A 21688-nucleotide genomic window follows, 5' to 3' on the forward strand; every position below is an offset into this window, starting at 1 on the left:
GGTCAGGACTCTTGGCAGGCCAGTCAAGTTCCTCCACACCAAACTCGCTATCGGGTTGAGGTCAGGACTCTTTGCAGGCCAGTCAAGTTCCTCCACACCAAACTCGCTCATCCATGTTAGGGATGCACCAATACCGATACCAGTACTCGGGTGTCGGTCCAATACTGTGCTCAAGTACTCGTACTCGTAAAACTACCCAGATACAACCACACCCGATACCACTTTATGGCAATGCATCTTCGGATGAGGAGCCGCACAGAAAGTTACATAATTTGCCGTGCACACCACCAAGTGAAAAGGGGTTTCGTGCTCTCAACGCGCACGACTGTGATGGCTTCAGTGCTGGGGTGGACGTGACGAGTATAAACCAAGCTTAACTGCTCGTGAGGCAGATACCTCTCGGTAGTGAGTGCTGAAAGTGAAAGGCTGTTTAGTAGGGATGTGCACAATGACTAGTCTAACCCCGGTAGTATAACTAGCCTAAGCAAACTTAATTGCTATACTAGCTTGACATGATATGGAAGAAAACAGAAACATTTTGTGTAAGCTTTCAAAACCCTCCCTCATCCGAATGGAGATTTATCTGAAGCCACCGCGAGCGCCAGAGAAAACCAACGCATGCAAAAACTGAGGTAAAATTAAATGAGTTTGTTTTGCTGCAGATATACACTTTTCAAAATAATATATTAATTTCAAGATATAACATTAACACGGCGGTAATTCAAACATAGCCTTTGTAAAAATAAATAAATAAATAAAGCAAAACCTTAAATGTGCCAAAAATATGTAGACTAGTATTTTCTAAGTCGTCTAACAGCAGCACTAACGTTTAATCGACTAGTCTCGCACATAGCCCTCGCTCAGTGTCACACATTGTAGATGAAAACAGAAACAGGCTCATAGCTGATAATGCAGAGAAGCTTCTTTTAATCAAAAAGAACCTGCCTCTCATTTTTCCGGAAAAGGCTGTATGGCTATGATAACATAATTTCAGTTGTTCTGCTATGTTGTGTGGTACTGAAATCCACTGAATGTTACAGGTTGCTTTTATGGGAAATGGGCAGCAGTGCCATGTTTGTTAAGGAAAACACCAAATTGAATGTTAAAATGTCAGCAACAGCTTCAATTTGTATATTTACTTTGTTACAGTCAGAAAGTGAAAAACATTGGATGAAAATAAGAACTGAAGAACAGAAGAACTGTAATGGCATTATTAAGTACTCGTATCAGCAAGTACCCAAATGTAAGTACTTGTACTTGTCTTGGTCTGAAAAAAAGTGGTATCGGTGCATCCCTAATCCATGTCTTTATGGACCTTGCTTTGTGTACTGGTGCGCAGTCAGGTTGGAACAGGAAGGGGTCATCCCCAAACTGTTCCCACAAAGTTGGGAGCATGAAATTGTCCAAAATGTCTTGGTATGCTGAAGCATTAAGAGTTCCTTTCACTGGAACTAAGGGGACAAGCCCAACCCCTGAAAAGCAACCACACTACATGATCCCCCCTCCACCAAACTTTAAACTTGGCACAGTGCAGTCAGGCAAGTACCGTTCTCCTGGCAACCGTCAAACCAGAGAAGCGTGATTCGTTACTCCAGAGAACACGTCTCCATCGCTCTAGAGTCCAGTGGCGGCGTGCTTTACACCACTGCATCCAACACTTTGCATTGCACTTGGTGATGTAAGGATTAGATGCAGCTGCTCGGCCTTGGAAAAAAATTCCATGTAACTTTCTTTGCACTGTTCTTGAGCTAATCTGAAGGCCAGTCTGCAAAATAATAATACATTTTATTTATAATGCGCTTTTCTTAAACCCAAAGCGCTAGCTGCATGCCTAGTTTAAGTTAAAGAGGAGAAAGTGATTCTAAATGTACCTTAGGCAAATAAGCATATAAGAGTGATAGCAAAAAATTCTCATCCATTCATTCATTAAAGAATGAAAGAATTCTGCTGCTCTCTTGGTAGTTTAAAATCAAGCCCAAACTCTTGTCTGTTCCAGTTTTCAAATGCCAAATTAGAGAGAGAGAGAGAGTCTTTACCTGTTGCTAGGCACCAGCATTCCCCACCTCAGACCTACTTTCTCTGCCAATGCAACAAAGCACTCAGTGAATGGTCTGTCTCACATGCTGAAAACTGGCATGTCTATGCAATGAGAGCATAAATGCAAACATAGACTTTGGCTTATTCACAAACAACTATTTTTATGATCTGTAACAGAATTATAGACCAAAATCAATAAACAACTAATCCATTTGAGGATAACTTGTACTTGAATTGTTCAGGCTACTTCTTCCCAGTCTCTCCAACATTTACTATTTAATGTGAGAGAGTGTACTATGGCTTGTGGCTTTGCTAATCTTCTCATATTAGTTCAACAGGGTTTATCACACTACAAATCTACTCAACTGAAACAGATACAATAACAGAAAGTAATAAACGACTACAATACAAAACATGTGTGCACACACAGAAGCGACCACAGACATAAAGAGACTCAGATTTCAAGACTGGGATCTTATCAGCCCTGGAGGGAGGAGGTTAAAAGATTATCCCAGCTCAGAAAAAATGCAATGTCCCAAACATGAATACTTATGAACATCCCTCTAAAGCAAGTTTGTTCGTGTTCTTACAAGAGCTACATCAAATCAGCCAGAGGGTGAGATGCAAATTGTAACCATTAGAATAAAAATGAAAGGTTCAAGTTCAAGTTAAATTCACTAAGAAAATCTAACAAATGGACAATATTATTAATATGTATTTTTTCTTCCAACAAAGATTTAATTGTAAAATTTGTTTTCTTATTCAGTATTTAATTGTTTTCCAGTAAAATACCACCACTACTACTACTACTACTACTTTAAACATCCTTAAAACAAGACAAATTTTACTAAGCAAACCTGCATAAATTACTTTCTGACCATACTGGCATTTACTTGCTTATATGCTTATAACAAGAACAACGGTATCTTACACAACTTTGCTTCTCAAGTAAATTTATCTTATTTTTTCCTAAAAAAAAAAAAAAAATTGCAGTCTAGAGAGTCCGTTCTACTGAGTAAATCATGAAAGCAAAAGCCTGTTGCTAAGCATCAACTTACTGGTATTTCTTCAAACTTCCAGCTCCAAGCAAAACTCAGCATGGATAGATTGCTGATCCTGAGGCTGTATAAGCTATGCCAAGTGGGAATCCAACAAATGCTCGCACCCCGCTTCTTTTTTAAAACAAACTACCCTATCTTAAAATACAGAATTGAAAGAAGAATATATGCTTAATCAGCCATAAAACATGCCCATGTTATATGTTTCTTAAAAGAGGAAGGAAGAATGGTGAAAATCAAATCCAAGCCAAAGTCAACCAAAACTTTCATACGAACACTCAAACTCTGTCACAAAGCAACAGTGCATGGAAAGAGACTCACCAGTACAGCAGAGTCAAGAGTCCAGGTGCTAAAGAGAGGAAACAGATGGGACACCAATTGTGAGGCTTCACTACGGCACCGTGCAGTAAGAAGCAGGTCACATGATCTCCTCTGTCTGTGGATTGCCCACACAGACATGTAAATGCCTGTTGGTCTGCCTGCCTCCCTCTCAGGGGGAGTCTAAACTTTTTGACAGGTAGCTGTCTTTACCGAAACTCTGCCACACCTCAACACAGAAATGCATTCTTTGAAATACGATTGGTGGATAAGGTCAGAGAGTTGCCCGCACTTAGTGTACTCTCTCATGTTTGTCTGTAACCATGTGGAGGAGTGATCCTAAATATTTAGATTTGTGGAAATGTGATACAGAAACCGACTCATTTATAACATCATGGTGTGCAAAAAAACAACTCTTTTTATACAGCAACAAAATGTGCAAGTCAACTGGCATCTGACTGCAAACTAAGAGTTGAGACAAATGGGTGACAGCTTGTGTTTGCACTGTCTTGATCTGCTTTGAGATCGCTCAATCCTTTCCTAAAGCACTGAGCTACTGACCTTTATTTTGCTGGTTTCAGATCAGTCCTTCTAAACAAACCCAGAGCCTTAACAGGATTACTGCAGAATTTTCTCTACTACACACGTACCCTTTCAAATAAATTATTGTTCACGTTAAATGCATGTACTGATCTCAAGATTAGCACTTTTACTGTAATATATAATTTTAAATGCCCATTTTTAAACCTCAAACTATTCATTTCAAACAAGCTAAAAAAATCCTGCTTTCCATGATGCATCCTATAAGAAACTCACCAAACTATGCTGGTGAGAAGCAAGCAGCTCTTTACTATAATGTGAAACGGAGTGATAGCTGCAGGTGTGAGTCACAGGAGGCGGGTGTTTTGCGAGAACATTTGCAGGGGTCAAAGGTCAAAGATGGTGAGGAAGCGTGGAAGATTCCCAGCAGGATGTGCTCTTAAACAAGCTGTTGCTCTACTCTATAACCTCTACTGATCTGAGATTACAGTTTACTTCTGTTGTTCTCTGTAGAGATTTGCAAATTGACAATGCCCTTCTGTGTGGGCTCCACATTCACACACGCTCTTTCTCTTCCTCTGTTGACCGCACACACACACCCAATGCAGCTCTATGAACAACACCATTCTTATGCACCACCGGAAATGGAATAAGAAGGAAATGAAAAAGCACACTGTTTATCAAATGCACTGCATGTCCTGATAAAGAACATCTTCAGCCATCTGTGCCCGTAAATTAGCCCAACACAAAGCTTTCAAAAAGACCTGTCTTGCACCACACAGCTGCATAAATATTCATATTCATTCGTATCCAATAGTCTCGACTTACAATGACATTCATAACTATAATGTTTCAATCATGAATATAAGCTGTAAATCACACACAAAGGATCCCTGTAAAGAAAACATTTACAGTGCTTGAAGTACACACAAACCAAGAACATTCACTAGAAAAATTAAATGGAGATGTGTAATGTGTACAAATAGTGAAAGCAGGACAAAAAAATGACAATGGAGATGTGCAATGTGTACAAATAGTGAAAGCAGGACAAAAAAATGACAGCGGAAAAGGACTATGTCCACAAATAATCAGCAATTACAAGCAAATTTACTCTCAATTCAGCTGTAAATAAACAATCACGGACCAACACCCATGGGTCACATGGTGAAAGGAAAACAAACAGAACGACACCCTGCTGCCAGGATTGAGCACTGTACAAATCAACATAGTGAGAGCAGGAGCAAAGGACGGTAGGTCTAATGGGACAGGCCATATGGAAAATCCAAAAACCCAAAATGCTTCTACAAGGGACTTCTTAGTAAAGATTGCTATTGAAAAAGTTTAATAAGCATGTAGATTATTTTTACTACAGGCATGAATGACACCTCAAATCCGATTTGTTGAGGACAGGTGTTCTGACATCTGGCTAAAGGGTCAGTGACAAATAAGGTTTGGCAAGATGAGAAATTCAAAAATCGTTTAAAAAAAATAGTTTTTAAAAGCATGCATCAGGTATGTTAAACTGTACATAGTGTATTTATGTTGATTTTATGTAATTAAAAATGACATTTGTATCTTTTTTTTTTTTGGATAAATGTTAAGACTAAATGTACCTGAAATTGTCAAATGGTGTAACTGCCAAAGAATGAGAAAAATTAAATATTTTATCCACCTAGATGGCATATAAGTGTACTCATAGAAATAAATACTACCACACGAAAATATATTTTATTAGAGTTATCTCTAAATGTAAATTTGTATGCGTTTTTGCAATATTTGGTGGTACATCTAAATAATATTTGACAAATTATGTACAAATTGTTAAGCACCATGTTATTGCACTAAAATAGATTATTGCATTTTATTCCACATTAAATTTCCTATATATAATTATATTTTAATGAAAAATACTGGTTACGCCAATTGACAAACCAGTTACACCACTTTTGCTTCTACAGCCAAAGGCTATTGTTTGTTGAAGAAATTGACACAGAAAATCAAGCATGACAGTCAACAAGGTCAGCTGAAGTGGGTTTTCTTTTAATTCAAAATGCTTACTCTGAAGCAAATCGTGTCAAATCAGTTCCAAGGACTGGTTTGTCACGATATATCTCAAGGACGCATACTTCAACGTGTCCATCCTTCCTCAACACAGGAGGTTCCTTAGGTTTGCTTTCGGGGGTGAAGCATACCAATATCTGGTTCTTCCTTTCGGCCTAGCTTTGTGACCCTGCACTTTCACGAAGTGTGTGGATGCAGCTCTTGCTGTCAAGTCAAGTCAAATTTATTTATATAGCGCTTTTTACAATGCAGATTGTTTCAAAGCAGCTTCACAGTGTTAAACAAGAAAATAAAGCTACATCATTTGATTTGGCCATACAGCCGCTCTGGAGAAAACAGTGATATCATCTAGCTCATTTCAATTATCATACAGTGACAATGTGAGCAGATCAGTAATTTAGTTTATATAGTTAATTTAGTTTACTAATTAGATTCATTTGGATAATTAGTTGAAAATGTGTGTCCCCAACTGAGCAAGCCAAGCCAAAGGCGACAGTGGCAAGGAACCAAAACTCCATCAGGGGCATAATGGAGAAAAATAAACCTTGGGAGAAACCAGGCTCAGTCGGGGTGCCAGTTCTCCTCTGGCCAATTAACAAACAGTGTTTGATTATTATTCTGGCAACTTTACAGGTGAGAAGTCATATTAGATCAGAATATTCAAAATATCGGAGGCAACATGCCGGTGACGGGTTTAATGAAGATGACGTATTGATTAAACAGTTATTAAATTGTAATTGTAAAAAGATTCCAGGACAATCGCATCCTGAATTATATCGATGATTGGTTGATTCTGGCTCAATTGGAGCATTTGGCGGTTCGACATCGAGATGTTGTTCTCGCCCACATGCAATGATGCAGGCATTTCCTGCTCCTGATGTCTCCTGCTCATACCGCTTCCGATTCTCTCAGCCGCGAACGAGCTCAAGCTAGGCCAGTCAAGTCACTGTTTCAGAGACTGTTGGGTCTGATGGCAGCTGCATCCAACGTGATACCTTTTGGCCTGCTGTACATTAGACCCCTGCAGTGGTGGGTCAATACTTTCTCAGGTGAAGGGGTCGATACTTCACCCCGTCCAGAGTTATGTGGGCGTAGCCTCTGAGAGGGCCCAGCTCATAAGTTCAGGTCTCTGAACTGAGGTTGTAGAGACCATCCTTTACTCCAGAGCTCCCTCCATTATGTTAAAATGGGAAACACCCACTTCATTTTGCTACATTATTAAATCATGTATGCATGTATATATTACATGATATTATATATTGATTAAAATGTTAAGTGAATGGAATAGAAATATGCATTGAAGCTAAACATTTCAAAAACACTAATGTGCAACATAATAATTTTACCCTAGACTTACAGAACTTTAACAATAAAGTTGTGGAAAAAGCACCACTTTCTCAGTCAAAAATGCTTTAATCAGCATCATGAACTAATGATATTTGACTAAATTGGCCCCTAACAAAAAGGTTTGTAATAGGAGTCAAATTATGTAACTGGTTACACCATTTGACATTTCAATTAAAATTTGACAGGCATTATCACTGACACCTATTTAAGTACATGGCCTTTGTGGTAATATTTTAATTGCAATTTTTAAAGTTAATACTCATTTTTATAATAATGATGATGAATTATCAATGTATTCCTGGGGTCATACCATTTGACATGTATACCTAAGAATACCTGACCATACCCTAAAAAGTTACTAAGCTTTGCATGCAACAGTTAGTGTCACCAGGGATCCTTCTCTAGATATAATTTCCTATCACATGGTCTTCTTGCAAAATATTAACAAAATGGCTCCTTGAATAGTGGTTACACCACCTTGACACTAAAGGAATTTGTCTCAACTCAAATGATTCCCCAAATTAATTATAATATTCATAACAATGGTGTTCCATCTACTTTTATTCACTATAAAATAGTTCTAATGCAAGATTATGCCAAACTAGCTGATATGGTGTTTTATTGAGAACTTTACCTTTTTTAAATAAGATCAATTATTTGGTACAAAGTTTTTATGGTTACTCCACATTGACATTTTTGCAATTATCCCCCAAATATTCTCTCAAAATTTTAGACTTAGTCCTCGAAAAAGAGAGTTCATGCAAGTAACTTGCACATTTATTTTGATATTTTAATACGGACACAAAAAAATTTGCGTCACGTCATTGACCCCAATACAATGGATGAAAAAACAATCCCATGGAGCAACCCAAGTCATATCAAGAGACCAGAGACCTGGGAATAGCATTAATCGAGTAACCAGAAAGCAATGTTCAAGCAGAACACACTAGCATCATGATGCCATTTTTTTCTACTCACAAATTCTTCAGAAAAAATGTAAAAACATAGTTAGCACAGATTATTAATTCCGTTATGGTACTATCCGAAGTTACTTTAAGTAGCATTCAAAAGTTTAGGGACAGAAAGATGTCTCTTATGTTCACCAAGGCTACATTTATTTGATCAGAAATACAGTAAAACTGTAATCTTTGAAATATTCTCTATGTAATTTATTCCTGTGATGGCAAAGCTGAATTTTCAGAATCATTACTCTTAGGCTTCATTAGTCATTAGTCTCCAGTGTCATATGATCCTTCAGAAATCATTATGATATGCTGATTTGATGCTCAAGAAACATTTCTTATTATTATCAACGTTGAAAACAGTCATGCTGCTTAATATTTTTTTGGAAACCATTTTCTTCAGGACTTTTTTATTTATTTGAAAATATATATATTTTTTACATAATAAATGTGTTTACTATCACTTTTGATACATGTAATGCACTTTTGCGGACAAAAATAATATTCTTTAAAAAAAAAAAAAATTACTGTCCCCAAACTTTTGAATGGTAGAGTACATTCTTACAAATAAATTCTAAATTCCAAAAAAAGAAAATCTAACATATTATATTGTATATTCTTATTTTAAATGAGTCCTATAATGCCACATTTACAAGATATACAATTGTTTTAGCTTAGTTTTAGCTCAAAATACCCCACAGATCATTTTTTATAGCATGTTAAAATTGCCACTTTTTGAGGGTGAGCAAAAACGCAGTTTTTGTGTGTGTCCCTTTAAATGCAAATGAGCTGCTCATTTTCATTTAAAGGGACACACACAAAAACTGTGCACTTTTTCTAGAAGAGGGCGGAGCTACAAGAGCTTGCGTTAGCAGCTTCGATTACCTCACGCAGACATGCAGTGAAAATGTCAGAAACAGAGTCGGAAAATGATGGGAGACTCAAGAAGAAGTGACAACATGTAGAATGCAACAGGACGTTTCTGAATGGTTAGTTGATGAACGAATGTAGCTGATGTGGAGTTAAATATCTTCAAGTCATTGATTAGCATATTCTGTCATGATGACCTATAAATGGCTCATGTGGGAACTGTTGAAGATGTCTACAGAGTCAGAGAATATATGCTGCATGATGATATAGGTATACGAGATATAGAAGGTATAGTTTAGTTTAATTACAGTTATAACTTATGTTGTCATCTTGGTTTTATGACATGCTATTGCATTTGTGTTGCGTACTGTATTGCAATAAATGTGAAAAGACAGATGCAACAGTTTGAGCAGACTCCCAAATGTGCTCTTCTACAACAAATCTTCCTCTTTAAATCCTTTGTTGCGTGTTCCCGGGGGCAGGGTTTATGTAAAGTTTAGGGTTAGTGATGTCACTAACCCGTCAATAAGCTTGTTGTAGTCTCTTCCAGTCGTTTGTTGAAGTCCTTCAAAAGTTATTTCTTTAAAAGGAAATATCTCTCTTTGCTTTGAACTTTGAGCATCATAACTTTGCAGATGTTGTTTATGCTCAAACAGCAACATAACACACTAACTAAAAGTGAAATCATTATCAACCACCCCCCTTTAAAGAATGTTCTTATCTTTTCATGATAAAACTCCAGTGCAGCTTGTCGTAATTACACATTTGACTATTTAGTGTAACATTTGCTTTAACTAACACTCAATATCATGCACTGCTATTTACTTCTCCCTCAAGTGAAAATTCTGTTGCAGTGACTACATCTTCCCTCAGTCTGAGAAATGAAGCATGCTGCATTTTAATAAATAAAACCGTCTTAAGCACCTCACCCTCTCCTGTCTCCATAGAAACCCTGGTCTGAGTGAGCTATTGCTGGAGGGCTGAGGCGAGAGGCCCGAGATGGATCACGTAGAAGCGCTAACCGCTCCGCCGCAAATTACCTGCAAGAGAGAAAGCGTCCAGCCTCAAATCAGCACAGCGTTCCTTCAGAGCCACCATCACTCACACGAGAGGAGTGTCTGAGGAGCAGCTGTCACAGACCGCAAGAATTTATTTGTCCCGATTCCTCCATCATTTACTCCTAAACCTGCCGTCTTTTCATTCCGCCTGCGTTCCTGGATGCGACCCTGGAGGCTGTGCTGAGCAATGGAAGGGATTTATTGATGGATAATTCAGCGTGTGAAGCATTTCCTGTGCGATTCTCACTTCCTTCTGTCTTCTCACGAGGGGACAGACTTTAATTACTGTTTGAGGCATTGGGTGAATATAAAACTGCCACTTACAGACGTTCGGATGAGAGAGTTACCCATTTATTAACTAGTATAGACTAGTGTGTGCGGTGCTCACTAGGAGAGTGGGGACAGGAGGGTGTTTGACTGGGTGGCTCTTCGGTGTTAAGAGAGGGCAGGTCACAGGAAGACTGAGGCATTGGGTGAATATAAAACTGCCACTTACAGACGTTCGGATGAGAGAGTTACCCATTTATTAACTAGTATAGACTAGTGTGTGCAGTACTCACTAGGAGAGTGGGGACAGGAGGGTGTTTGACTGGGTGGCTCTTCGGTGTTAAGAGAGGGCAGGTCACAGGAAGACGCCCCCATGCTAACAGAGCTCTGCTCCTCTGATTGGGTGGTCCAGCTGCTCTCTGATGGGGGAACGGTACTCCAGAAACTGGCTGAAGAGCAAATGCTGTGCCTGGGACCTGTAATAAAACAAAAATGCCTTTAGAGATATACATTTGTGCTACATAATCCATCTTCACAAACAGTCAAAATTCTGGATTTAAAAAGAAATAGTTCATCCAAAAATAAGGAAGTCGCTTATGCCCTTAAGGCTGCATTTATTGATCCAAATACAGTAAAATCTTGTAAAATATGATTACAATTTAAAATAGCTGTTCTCTATTTTAATATATTTTAAAATGTAATTTATTCCTGTGATGGCAAAGCTGAATTTTCAGCATCATCACTCCAGTCTTCAGTGTCACACGATCTTTCAGAAGTCATTCTAATATGCTAATTTGGTGCTCAAGAAACGCTTATTATTATCCATGTTAAAAACAGTTGTGCTGCTTAATTTTTTGTTTTGTTTTTGTGGAAACCGTGATATGTGTTTAAGATTCTTGAATGAATAAAAAGTTCAAAAGAACAGCATTTATTTGAAAGTCTTTACTGTCAATTAATTTAACACATCCTTTTGATCAATTTAACACATCCTTGTTTAATAAAATAATAATCTTTTTAAAAAATAAAAATGAAAAACTTTTGACTGGTAGTATAGATAATCGTTTATATAAATGTATTTGAATTCCCTTCTATTTTAATTTCCTAATATAGAAATACATTCTTTCAAACTGAAATTTGACAATTCTGCCTTCTATTTGTAACGGTAGAATTCGATTAAAATTCAGGAATTTAATTGGAATCTAAAAGCATTGTCGTTTTTTATTCTGAATGGTGCACAACCCTGATATGTGTGTGTGTGCAAATAAATGTGTGTTGCTAATGAACAGGTGTTATCATTGAATTAGGACAAGAGACTATTAAATATTCACAGTGGGGAAAAGTGCTTTAGTAAAAGGATTAAACATCAAGGGTGAGGTGAGATAGCACAGCATACTGATGTGTATCAGCTCGTCAAACAATTGAATCAATCTCCTCTATGATTTTAATTAGCACTGCTGTAATTGCTATCAGAGGACACATTACTTATGTTATGAATTACTATGTAGAATAATGCTTTCAAACAACAATGGTTCTAGATTCAGGTTGGAGTAAATATGTCAGATGATACACTTTCAGTTCTTTAATTACTTGTAGGCAACTCTGATGCTTAATCAAACAATTGGGATTCATAAAAATGCCTAACACCGGATGTGTACACTCCCTAGCAACAAATTCATCCAAACAGGGTTTTTTCCCTTTCAATTAATTTTTTTTCCCCCCTGGAGCTCAATTAAAAGAGTTATGGCCTACCTAGTTACTAAAGCACACCATAAAGAAGAACTTGAAGAATAAAAAATATGGGTCATAGGTTAAAATGGAAAAAGAAGTACAACAGACATCATGTACATGTTTTCCTTTATTACACAAGGAATAAAACGCAACAGAGAAGTGGTTTGAAGTAATGAACCAAGACCATCTGACTGTGAGTATCACAGTGAGAAAGACAAAAAAATGATGATTTTGTTGATTAGGATGATGATGATGATGATGATGATGATAAGTCTAAGCATTACACGACTGCCTCATCAGTTAGAAAAATTAAAGTACAGTCAACTAACTACTAAGAGGAATAAAGAAATAAAAATGATCACTTGTCAAACTTTCTTTTGTGAGTAAATAAAACATGGCTGTAAGTTTACAGCAACATACAAAGAACGATAGTTTAACAACTTTTAAAATTTACCATTAAAATATGTGTTAAGCATGCCAAAAGGTTTTGATTTCTACAAAACTCCATGCATATTTCTCACATTAAGTCACCAAAGGAAATTATAAGGAATACAATCTTAGTGTGTCTTCACATCTGATGCAGAGAGACAAAGTGTGACTCATATATGATGCTGCAAGTGACGCAATAACCTACTTGTCACTAATATGCACAGTAAATCCCCTTTCAATAACAGTTAATTATTGTTCTCATTGGCACCCACGTACACCCAATGCACATTGAGATAATTATGATTATGAAGTCTTCCCTCAAATTAATAAACTGAATTAGTTTCAATTCTTAAAAGGGTACTTCATCGATGGCAAAATGTGTTTTTAATAAAACTTGGCTGCCTATACAATAAAAAAAAAGTGGAAAAAAAAATTATAAATCGGCGCTACCGTCCAAGGCTACTCCCACCATTCTGCAATGGATATGCTTGACCAGAGTCTTTGCTTTAAGCTTTGTGCACACCCAAGCGATTTTCACTGGCAATGCGCAGAGTGAACGTGCAAATTCCCTCCCTGACAGTAGATGACGCTCTCCATAACTCCCTCTAATCGAGATTTTTGTAGTCACTGTGGCGTTTGTCATAAATTTCTTTGTGTTCAGACACCAAAGAGACCAGCAGCTCTAGATTCATCTTGCCTAGTTGCATTTTCTTCTTTGTCTACTTACTTCGTCTTTGCGTCTTCTTCTTAGGTATCAATGTGTGCTCGGCAAGACTGTTTTGTGCTTTTGTGTTTTACTGTAACTCCAGCAGCTCCAGGCACGTGAACAAAAGCGTCAATCTCATTGGTCGGCCAGTTTTTAATAAGCGTGCTCAATAATCGTCCCGATGTGAACAAGCCTTAAGGTAATATACTTCTTAGCAAACTTTTAGTTATAATGGTGCCGACTCGTATAATTCCCGGGTGCAAGAATTCAAAGAGTAAATGTTAAGCGGGAGTGAATTACTTTCGGTACAGTTTCCAGTGAAGGATCCAGAACATGTAGGCAGCGGCTAAAATCTGCAAAGGATCGTAAATATGGAGAGAACGCAGCGATAAAAAATCTGAAAAAACACAACAACATTTTAAACCGGATGACTACGAACAGGGGGAAAACTGAAAGAAACTCGTTCCATCAATTATGTTTAAAGAGTAGACAAAGTATGATACAATTTTCAGTGACAAGCCTACTTTTACAATAACTATTCTATTAATAATCCTCTGTTAATCTGACTGTCCATGGGCAGGGATACAAAAACGCAGAAGTATAATCTGTAGTTTTCACAAAAGTCCTGGAGCTGACAAAAGACTTTTGCTGACAAATAAACAAGAATTTCTCAGTCGAGGCAACAGAGAGAATGAGTAAACATTGTACATTTACATATACTATTACACTTACAACTAGTTCTTACCAAATTCAATGCATACAAAACCACCATACAAAAAAAATCTCTGTATTTGCATATATCCATGTTGCCAGTGGTAAGTGAACTCTCAATGTTTCAAGTGAATAGTTTTAAAGATTTGAATAATATTCTCAGTCTATGAGAAAAGAAAACAAGTGTGCATATGGGATTACTCCACCTAACACTCCTTTTCCTGAGGGTTCCCAAACCACTGATATCACCACAATCACAAATTCAGATGAATCCAAATGTGCTCTGATGATTTTTAGTCAATAAATCACATGATGTTCACAATATACTTAATTAATATAACCATGCCAACATGAGGTTTCTGCTGCATTAGCAATAAAGAAACAATGCTTTCACTTTTTGTTTTCCTTAAATTAAAAAATAGTATTCATTTGATCTAAAATTATATGAATCTGGATGCCTTCGAAATTTAAGTGGTTGGATAAACTCAACATCTGACATTGACTTTCTGGCTGCTAAGCCTTCCTCTAGACCACACGTGAAAATAAAGGCATCAAACCTGAAATCATACGTTGGACAGCCCCTGTAATCAGAATAAATAAGCAGTACTTTAACAAACCCAGGCTTGATCTCTTAGTGATCATATTATAAAAGAATGATAGACTGGCTGCACCCAGGACTTCATCCTAAGGCAGATTTCATACAAGAGCAACAACAGCTGAGATGAAAACTCTGCTTATGGCTTCAATTAGGGTTTGAAGGGTTTGGCCATTTGCGTGTTGCTACACTCGGCCTCTCATAGGAGATTTCCTGGGAAAGAGTTGCTGGCAAAGCTGCTGGGTTTGACAAGAGTGGGGGTGGGTGAGTCAATGTGTGCAAAAAAGAGACAAACAGAGATAAAGGGAGAGACAGGCAAGACTAGACCAAGCCTCAGGCCTAAAGGTAGTGACACAGTCTAAATCAGCCCTGGAAACTGGAAACATTGGGAAATCCTTGTTGAAATGGGTGTGGTGTAATGGTTAGAAGTTCAAAGTACTGAACGGTTGCCATTGTGCCCTCAAGCAAGGCATAATCCCAGGTTGCTCCAAGGGAATTGTCAATATCATGAGTCACATGACTATGTACTCACTTGTTGAGGAAGCATCTGTCACACACAGTTTATTTTGAGTCTCAATATGAAACTATTATGACTAATATTGTGAAATATGAAGCTTGTACATGCACTTACAAGAACTCTTTATTTTAAATGTGTATTCATTTTTTTACCTTTTATTTGACAACTTTTATTATATAAAAAAGCAGGGCAGTTCCAATAAATGGTCTTTTTGGGCTGGGGAGGAAGTTTGTTTTGAAACTTGAGTATTTAACTTTACAGAATTTCTCAGAAGATCTTGTTTCCCTGTTTTCTTGTATTGTCAGTGATTTTTCAACAAACTGAGGAACGATGGATTGTACTGTCCTGTACTGTACTGAACTCTGAACTTCCCTTGGAAGTGAGATTCCACCTTTTATGCAATAAAAAAAAACATATTTAAGAAGTTCTCATACCTTTTACCTGCGTTGAGGGAGGAGGAGAGGGTGACCATGGTTTTTCATCAAACTGAACCCAGGAATTTGGCTGCTCTGTTTTGTGGTCAGGCACACATGGTACTTCTGCCCAAGTAGACGAGCCCAGCACGGGCTGGTCTAAAGAGGGCTGGAGCTGATCTCCATCTTCAGAGCAGAAGAAGAAACACACAAACACGGTTAGTGCAATACAGCCTCTTCTCAAATGAAAGGTCACAGCTGAATGTTAAATCTAGCAGGGTGCAAGAGCTCTGGACCGTTCCCGCAGTAATCACTATGGAGCAATGACCTCAGGACACAGGAATCTCACAGAAAGGTCTGAATGCAAACTCAGACAGAGTAAAACAAACTGATACCCAATCAGCAAAAAGGTTACATGTCTTTATAATTCCTTACAAATGGTGCAAAGCTGTTTTTCAATTAAGTACAAAAACTTGATCTAGAGCCTTTCTTTGCCATCTAAAGTAACATTCCCACTGACATAGACCTTAGTCTTCATTTTTTATAGGAATGGAAACAAGGCTGTGAGGCATAGAAGTACAGTGTGTTAAACTGGTTTGTACTGCAGTTTAACAACATGCCAATTGTTTAGCTGACAAAACATCTTGAACACTAGGGCTGTAATCTCCCAGTCGATTAGTCGATTATTAGTTGATACGTTCTGGCTCGACCAAAATTCTGATTGGTCGATTTTTTGCCGCGTTCATTTCATTAGTTTTGCTGCGTTCATTTAATCAGTTTTGCCGGGTTCATTTCACCTGTTCATTTCATCAGGTGGAAAGCACTAATTGCTAATGGGGGTGTTTTGAGAGCACCCCTGTTTCACAGGTAACAGTCTGCCTTCAGAACACCCCCATTGTTTTCACTTCTTTTGGATTAGCCCAGCCAGCTGGCGAAGAGAAGTCTCTCGCGGGTCCTTTGTTTTTCATTCCCGCTGGCTCAAACGCACACCCATAGCGGTAAACTTGAGGAACGCCCATCAACATACACATGAGGGGAAGCGTCACAACACCGCGCTAAGTGGATCTGTACTGTCAGTTTTGCCGCGTTCATTTCATCAGTTTTGCCGAGCCACGTTCATTTCATTAGTTTTGCTGCGTGCATTTCATCAGTTTTGCCGCGCCGTGCAAAATAATCAGCTCAAAAACGATTTAATATTCTGCAAATAGCCTACTAGTTTTTTATGTTTATTTATAATTAATTTAGGCAGACAACAAGGCTACCAAGTACTGCGCACAGTGCGCAGCTTATTCATTTAACGTTTTTTTTTTCCTAACGTCATTTTAGTCGATTTTTAGTCGAAAATTTCAGGACTTTAGTCGACCAAGATTTTCTTTGGTTGATTACAGCCCTACTGAACACTTCTCAATAGACAAAAATACCATGAAACAGTTTTGAAAGTTACATGACCAAGTTCCTTTATACATTACCTAACATTGTAAAGACTGAAGATTATCTCTGATGAAGGTCTATTATTGACTGGTCAAATAGGTACTTATATTTATTTATTTAGCAGCCTTTCATCAGCAGAGTATTCAAGGCAGGGTTTCCGTTGTCCGGTAATTACCGGACATTGGCCGGGAAAAAAATTAAATGTCCGAAAAAATTAAATCTTTTCGGTCAAATTGTCAGATTAAAATCTGACAAATAGCTCTCCAAGAATATGCAGAACCAGCGATCAGAAGGATTGTTTGCCATTTCACAAGCCTTGAGTCTGCGGACACCGCTCCTCTTATCGATACCGTAAGCCTGCGACGTGATGCCCACGCTGTCATGACAGCGCTCCGTGGCTATGGAGGATTGCATTTCTCCACAGCCTGCGAAGTCCTCATATGTGATTTCAGCGAAATGTATCCAGAGTGGACCAAGCTCGCCAAGATATCCTGTGTAATCCCTGTCTCGAGTGTTCCTGCAGAGAGGGGGTTCTCACTGCAGAATCGGATCAAGACGAAGCAGCGATCGCCTTGCGGAGAACAAGGTTACGCGGCTTATGCGCATTGCAAGTTGTGGAGAGACACTGGGAACTTTTGATTTTAAGTCGGCAGCTGCACAATTCAGCACTGCAAAAAAGCGTAAAAAGTAGCCAAAAATGCTTTTGTTCAAGTTCATTTGACAAGGAGTCATTTACACGGTGGCCAATTTAAATGTTACCAACTAAATGAGACATACTGAGTTTATAATTAAATTTGCTTGAGTAAAAACAATGCTATATTCGGATATTTTATGTGGGGAAGGGGGGTTGGTTTGTTAAACTATGAAATGTGAAACCATAGTAAAAAAAATTGGTTGATTGACGCCAATCGGACGTTCATGTTTTTTTTCCCGTCTATTTGAAAGTTAGGCTAATAAACATGTTGCATATACGGCCTGATTATGTCATTTTTTTAAGTTACATAAACTGCTTTCAGTTTTCCTCAACTTGAATAATTAAGAGGCGATATATGACCGGCATATCATCAAAATGTCCGGAAAACGAAACCTCTGCCGGTCACTTTGACCGGCACCATTTTTTTCTAGCGGAAACTCTGATTCAAGGTATACATTTTATTAGCATGTTATTGAACCAACAAAATATCTTGTGACTTGTGAGTAAAGACAATGTTTGTACTGACCTGCCGGTGACTCCTCATCTGAAAAAGCGACCCACCCTGGCCTTGGAGTTCCAGTTCGGCTACTGGCTGTAGCAGCCATGGGGAGTTGTTCTGTCCTGTGTCTTCAGCTGCTTGTACCTTGTAACTTCGTCTCACTCCACCAAATCTTGGACGCCATACCCACCTAGGAAGGCTTAAGAAGAAGAAAAAAACAGGATTTGATCTATTTCAAATAGGAAGGTAACTACTGACCAAACAGTCATTGTTGCCAAGAAGAGACAAAATGTTTCAAATAAGTGTAGAACCCTAGTTACAATAAACAAGGCTTGTTTACACTCTTTTTAATGAACAGAAATATAGCATACATTAACATTATATATTTCACGAGATCATTCAGAAATCATTCTATTATTCAGATTTGGTACTCAAGAAAAATGTCTTAGTATTGTCAATGTTGAAAACCGTGATTTGTCAGGATTCTTGGATGAATCCCGATTAACTACCCTGGATAGAGATCTGCTTGGTTACAAACAGTCTTCCAAATATATTCCTTTGTGTACAGCAGAACAAAGAAAGTCATTCAGGTTTGGAACAAATTGATCAAAGTGAGTAAATGATGACAGAATTTTCATTTTTGGTTGAACTATCCCTTTAAATATGTCTTTATTCCCCTGATGAGCAGAACTCCACCAGATGATAGTTTGGGGGAAACCAGGCTCAATCAGCCAGTTCTCCTCTAGCTTTACAGGATGAGTTATGTTATGTGTTTGTTGAGAATACGAAAAGGTTGCAAATTTGAGGCTTTGACAGCAAGAAGTGACAGCAGTAAACACAGAAGGCTTGTGTAAGTGTTTTTGACTGCCAAACAGAAAACAACATGCCCCGACAGGGCCCTTCTACACAGGATGGAGGCTGTGTGAAGCTGCAGGAAAAACTACTGATAAATGTGTGACAACTGAAAGCTATTTATAACACAAAAGCTACTACAGCCTCCCCTGGCTTCTTAGATGCAAAGTCATACATGGAAACATTAAAGAAGTGTATTGTAAATATAATCAAAGTTTCAAGTGTCAAGGGTCATTGCACTCTAATGTCTCATTAGTGTTCACAATGAACCAGGTGTAAAACAAAGTCACCAATGCCCTTCAAAGGTCACAAAAGAGGGAAGGCATTGTGATCAGGACTTTTCCACATCAGAGAGGGCCTATTTTTTCTCCTAAATCAAGACCCTGCAGGAAACACACTTTAACAGAGGAAACACATTTGGACATGCTGAACAATCTGGTAAATTGGGGCCAATTCCGTAACATGTATTCGCTCTGGCAAATCTCTCCTTTGCATTCACAATCCGGCTACACGCTACCCTTCCTTAGCCCCCTTTTTTACACCAAACAAAGCAAGCACCTCCCTCCAACTACCGAATTCATTCAACATCTCACAACACCCATGTTTACTGAAAAACAACAGGCGTCTTTACTGATTTGGGTACTGTTTATTAGCACTACTGTATATCATCATCCATTTTTTTGTCCAGTCTTTTAACTGTATTTAAAAGTGCTAGAAATAGTTATATATTTGTGTCAAGTAATAAAATGACAAAAACAAAACCATGTTTACAGGGCTAAAATAAATAAATAGGGTTTTCAGGTTCTAAACGAAACAAAGCCAAACTACTTTTGAGTTAACACCATTTTGTAAAGTGGCCTGAAAACGAACAATAAAAACCACAAAACCCGAATTATTAATTAATATGTTCTACATGAAATTAATGCTAAACAGTAACCATTTTGTGACACTTTTTTAAAAATAAAATACTAGGGCTGTCATCGTTTGCCCATATAATCTTAAGATATTTAGGTTAAGCTTATTTGGCTTGCTGTCTACTGATGAGGGGCTCGATGAAGCAGTTTCAACTCGAGCTCTGATATACCCCCATAGTGACTAAATGATTATGTAGGGCAAGGTACCTAAGATAAAAGTGGAGTTTGGGGAGGTGGTGGGATGCTGGAACATCTGAGACTGAGGAGAGGTAAGCAGCTGTTTATATACTCTGGCTGTTGGTTGTTGATTGGAAGAATAGATGGGCTCGCTCCTCCCTAAATTACTTTTGGAACTTCACTAATTACATTACCTACATTTTATTAATCGCACATCAAACTTTAGCTGAGAAATTACCCCCAAACGATCATTTAAAGCCATTATGTGTCAAAAGAGAAAAGCATCACATAGACATTACAAAAAGAAGTTTTAATAATAATAAATATTTTATTTGATTCAACATATAATTTATTAAACATCATATTACACGGCGCAATGATATTACGCAACACCTGAAAATAGTCCCCAGCGCGCTCTCTGTGCAAGCAGGTTGTCACGTTGGTTATGTTGACGGAAGTTAGCCTATTTTGAGGCACTGCGTAATATCATTGCGCCGCTGCACCCATAGTACGGCAGCAAAGTTCCTTGATCATTACGTAGGAATGAGAGTATAATTCCTAGATATATCGCTCTAGAAAATCATAACTTTTCAGTTTACGTCGGTCTTAGTAGTTAGTACACGATGTAACTATACACATCACAACATGTAAATAGGAAAATGTTGGCGTTATTTTGTCACTTATTGAGCAGTAGGCTAGCTGGAGCCGTTTACCTCAAGTCTTTGTGCTAAGCTAGGCTAGAGGTGGGTGCGTCAGACAGAGTTATGGCACGCACGGAGATGAGAATGGTACACTTTCAGTCTTGTAGACTTACAATGGCCGCTGCGTGCACGTGTCCGTTAAGTCAACGAGACCACAGAGTGTCCCATTTGTCATTTTAGGTCTCAGAAGGGTCCTCGCCAGTGCCCCCTTTGAGGTCGAAATGCGCCCTCGATGCGCACTTCTGCCGAGCCCGCACTGGTGCGGGTTACGCAGCAGCCTTCTTCCCAGCAGGCAAAGCGGCATTACGTCGTGAAAGTGCGGACTCAGAGGAAGACCGTGAGGGTTTAGGGTGCCATTTGGGACAGGGTCATAAAGAGGGGAGCAAACAAGGAGGGTAACGAAGGAAAGCAGGTGGGGCAACTAAACCAATAATCAGGTAACAAGGTGGGCGGGGTTAAGACAACAGACAGGAGAGCACATGGCACATAGAAACAAACATGACAAGCCATATGCTCACACCAAACATGACAGCAACAAGAGCACATGGCCAGTAAATAAAATCACAAGCCATGTGCTCAAACAAAACATGACAAACACGCAGCCAATGAGAGCACTCACCAACTGCGTGTCCACACAAGACATGAAAGCACGAGGCCGATGAAAAACACGAGCCGTTTGCGAACTCGGAACCGCATGCTCACAATCAAAAGACAAAGGTGCACACACAGATGCACAGATCCGAGTAGATTTTAAATTATTGTGAAATTTTTTTAGTTGCACTCTGTCTGGAGCCTTCAGAGTG

At 38.5% G+C, this 21688-nt stretch overlaps 1 protein-coding gene across 6 annotated transcripts in view; it reads right to left on the bottom strand.

Annotated features, from left to right (window-relative positions):
• Positions 1–21688, bottom strand: part of ston2 (stonin 2) — a 44941-nt gene that overhangs the window by 18427 nt on the left and 4826 nt on the right. For 2 of the 6 annotated variants that reach the window (XM_079833729.1, XM_079833728.1), the window contains exons 2-4: positions 18269–18440; positions 15639–15803; positions 10812–10994 (exon numbers count right to left, since the gene is read on the bottom strand). In XM_079833729.1, the coding sequence (XP_079689855.1) occupies positions 10812–10994; positions 15639–15803; positions 18269–18347 (427 nt within the window). In that variant the 5' untranslated portion in view covers positions 18348–18440. Of the gene's footprint in view, positions 1–3095; positions 3171–3416; positions 3479–10811; positions 10995–15638; positions 15804–18268; positions 18441–21688 lie in introns of those variants that run through there. The other 4 variants (XM_079833730.1, XM_079833731.1, XM_079833733.1 and 1 more) reach the window with 3 other exon arrangements.

The sequence above is a fragment of the Gobio gobio genome, assembly GCF_949357685.1.
Source record: "Gobio gobio genome assembly, chromosome: 13".
Classification (NCBI taxonomy): domain Eukaryota; kingdom Metazoa; phylum Chordata; class Actinopteri; order Cypriniformes; family Gobionidae; genus Gobio; species Gobio gobio.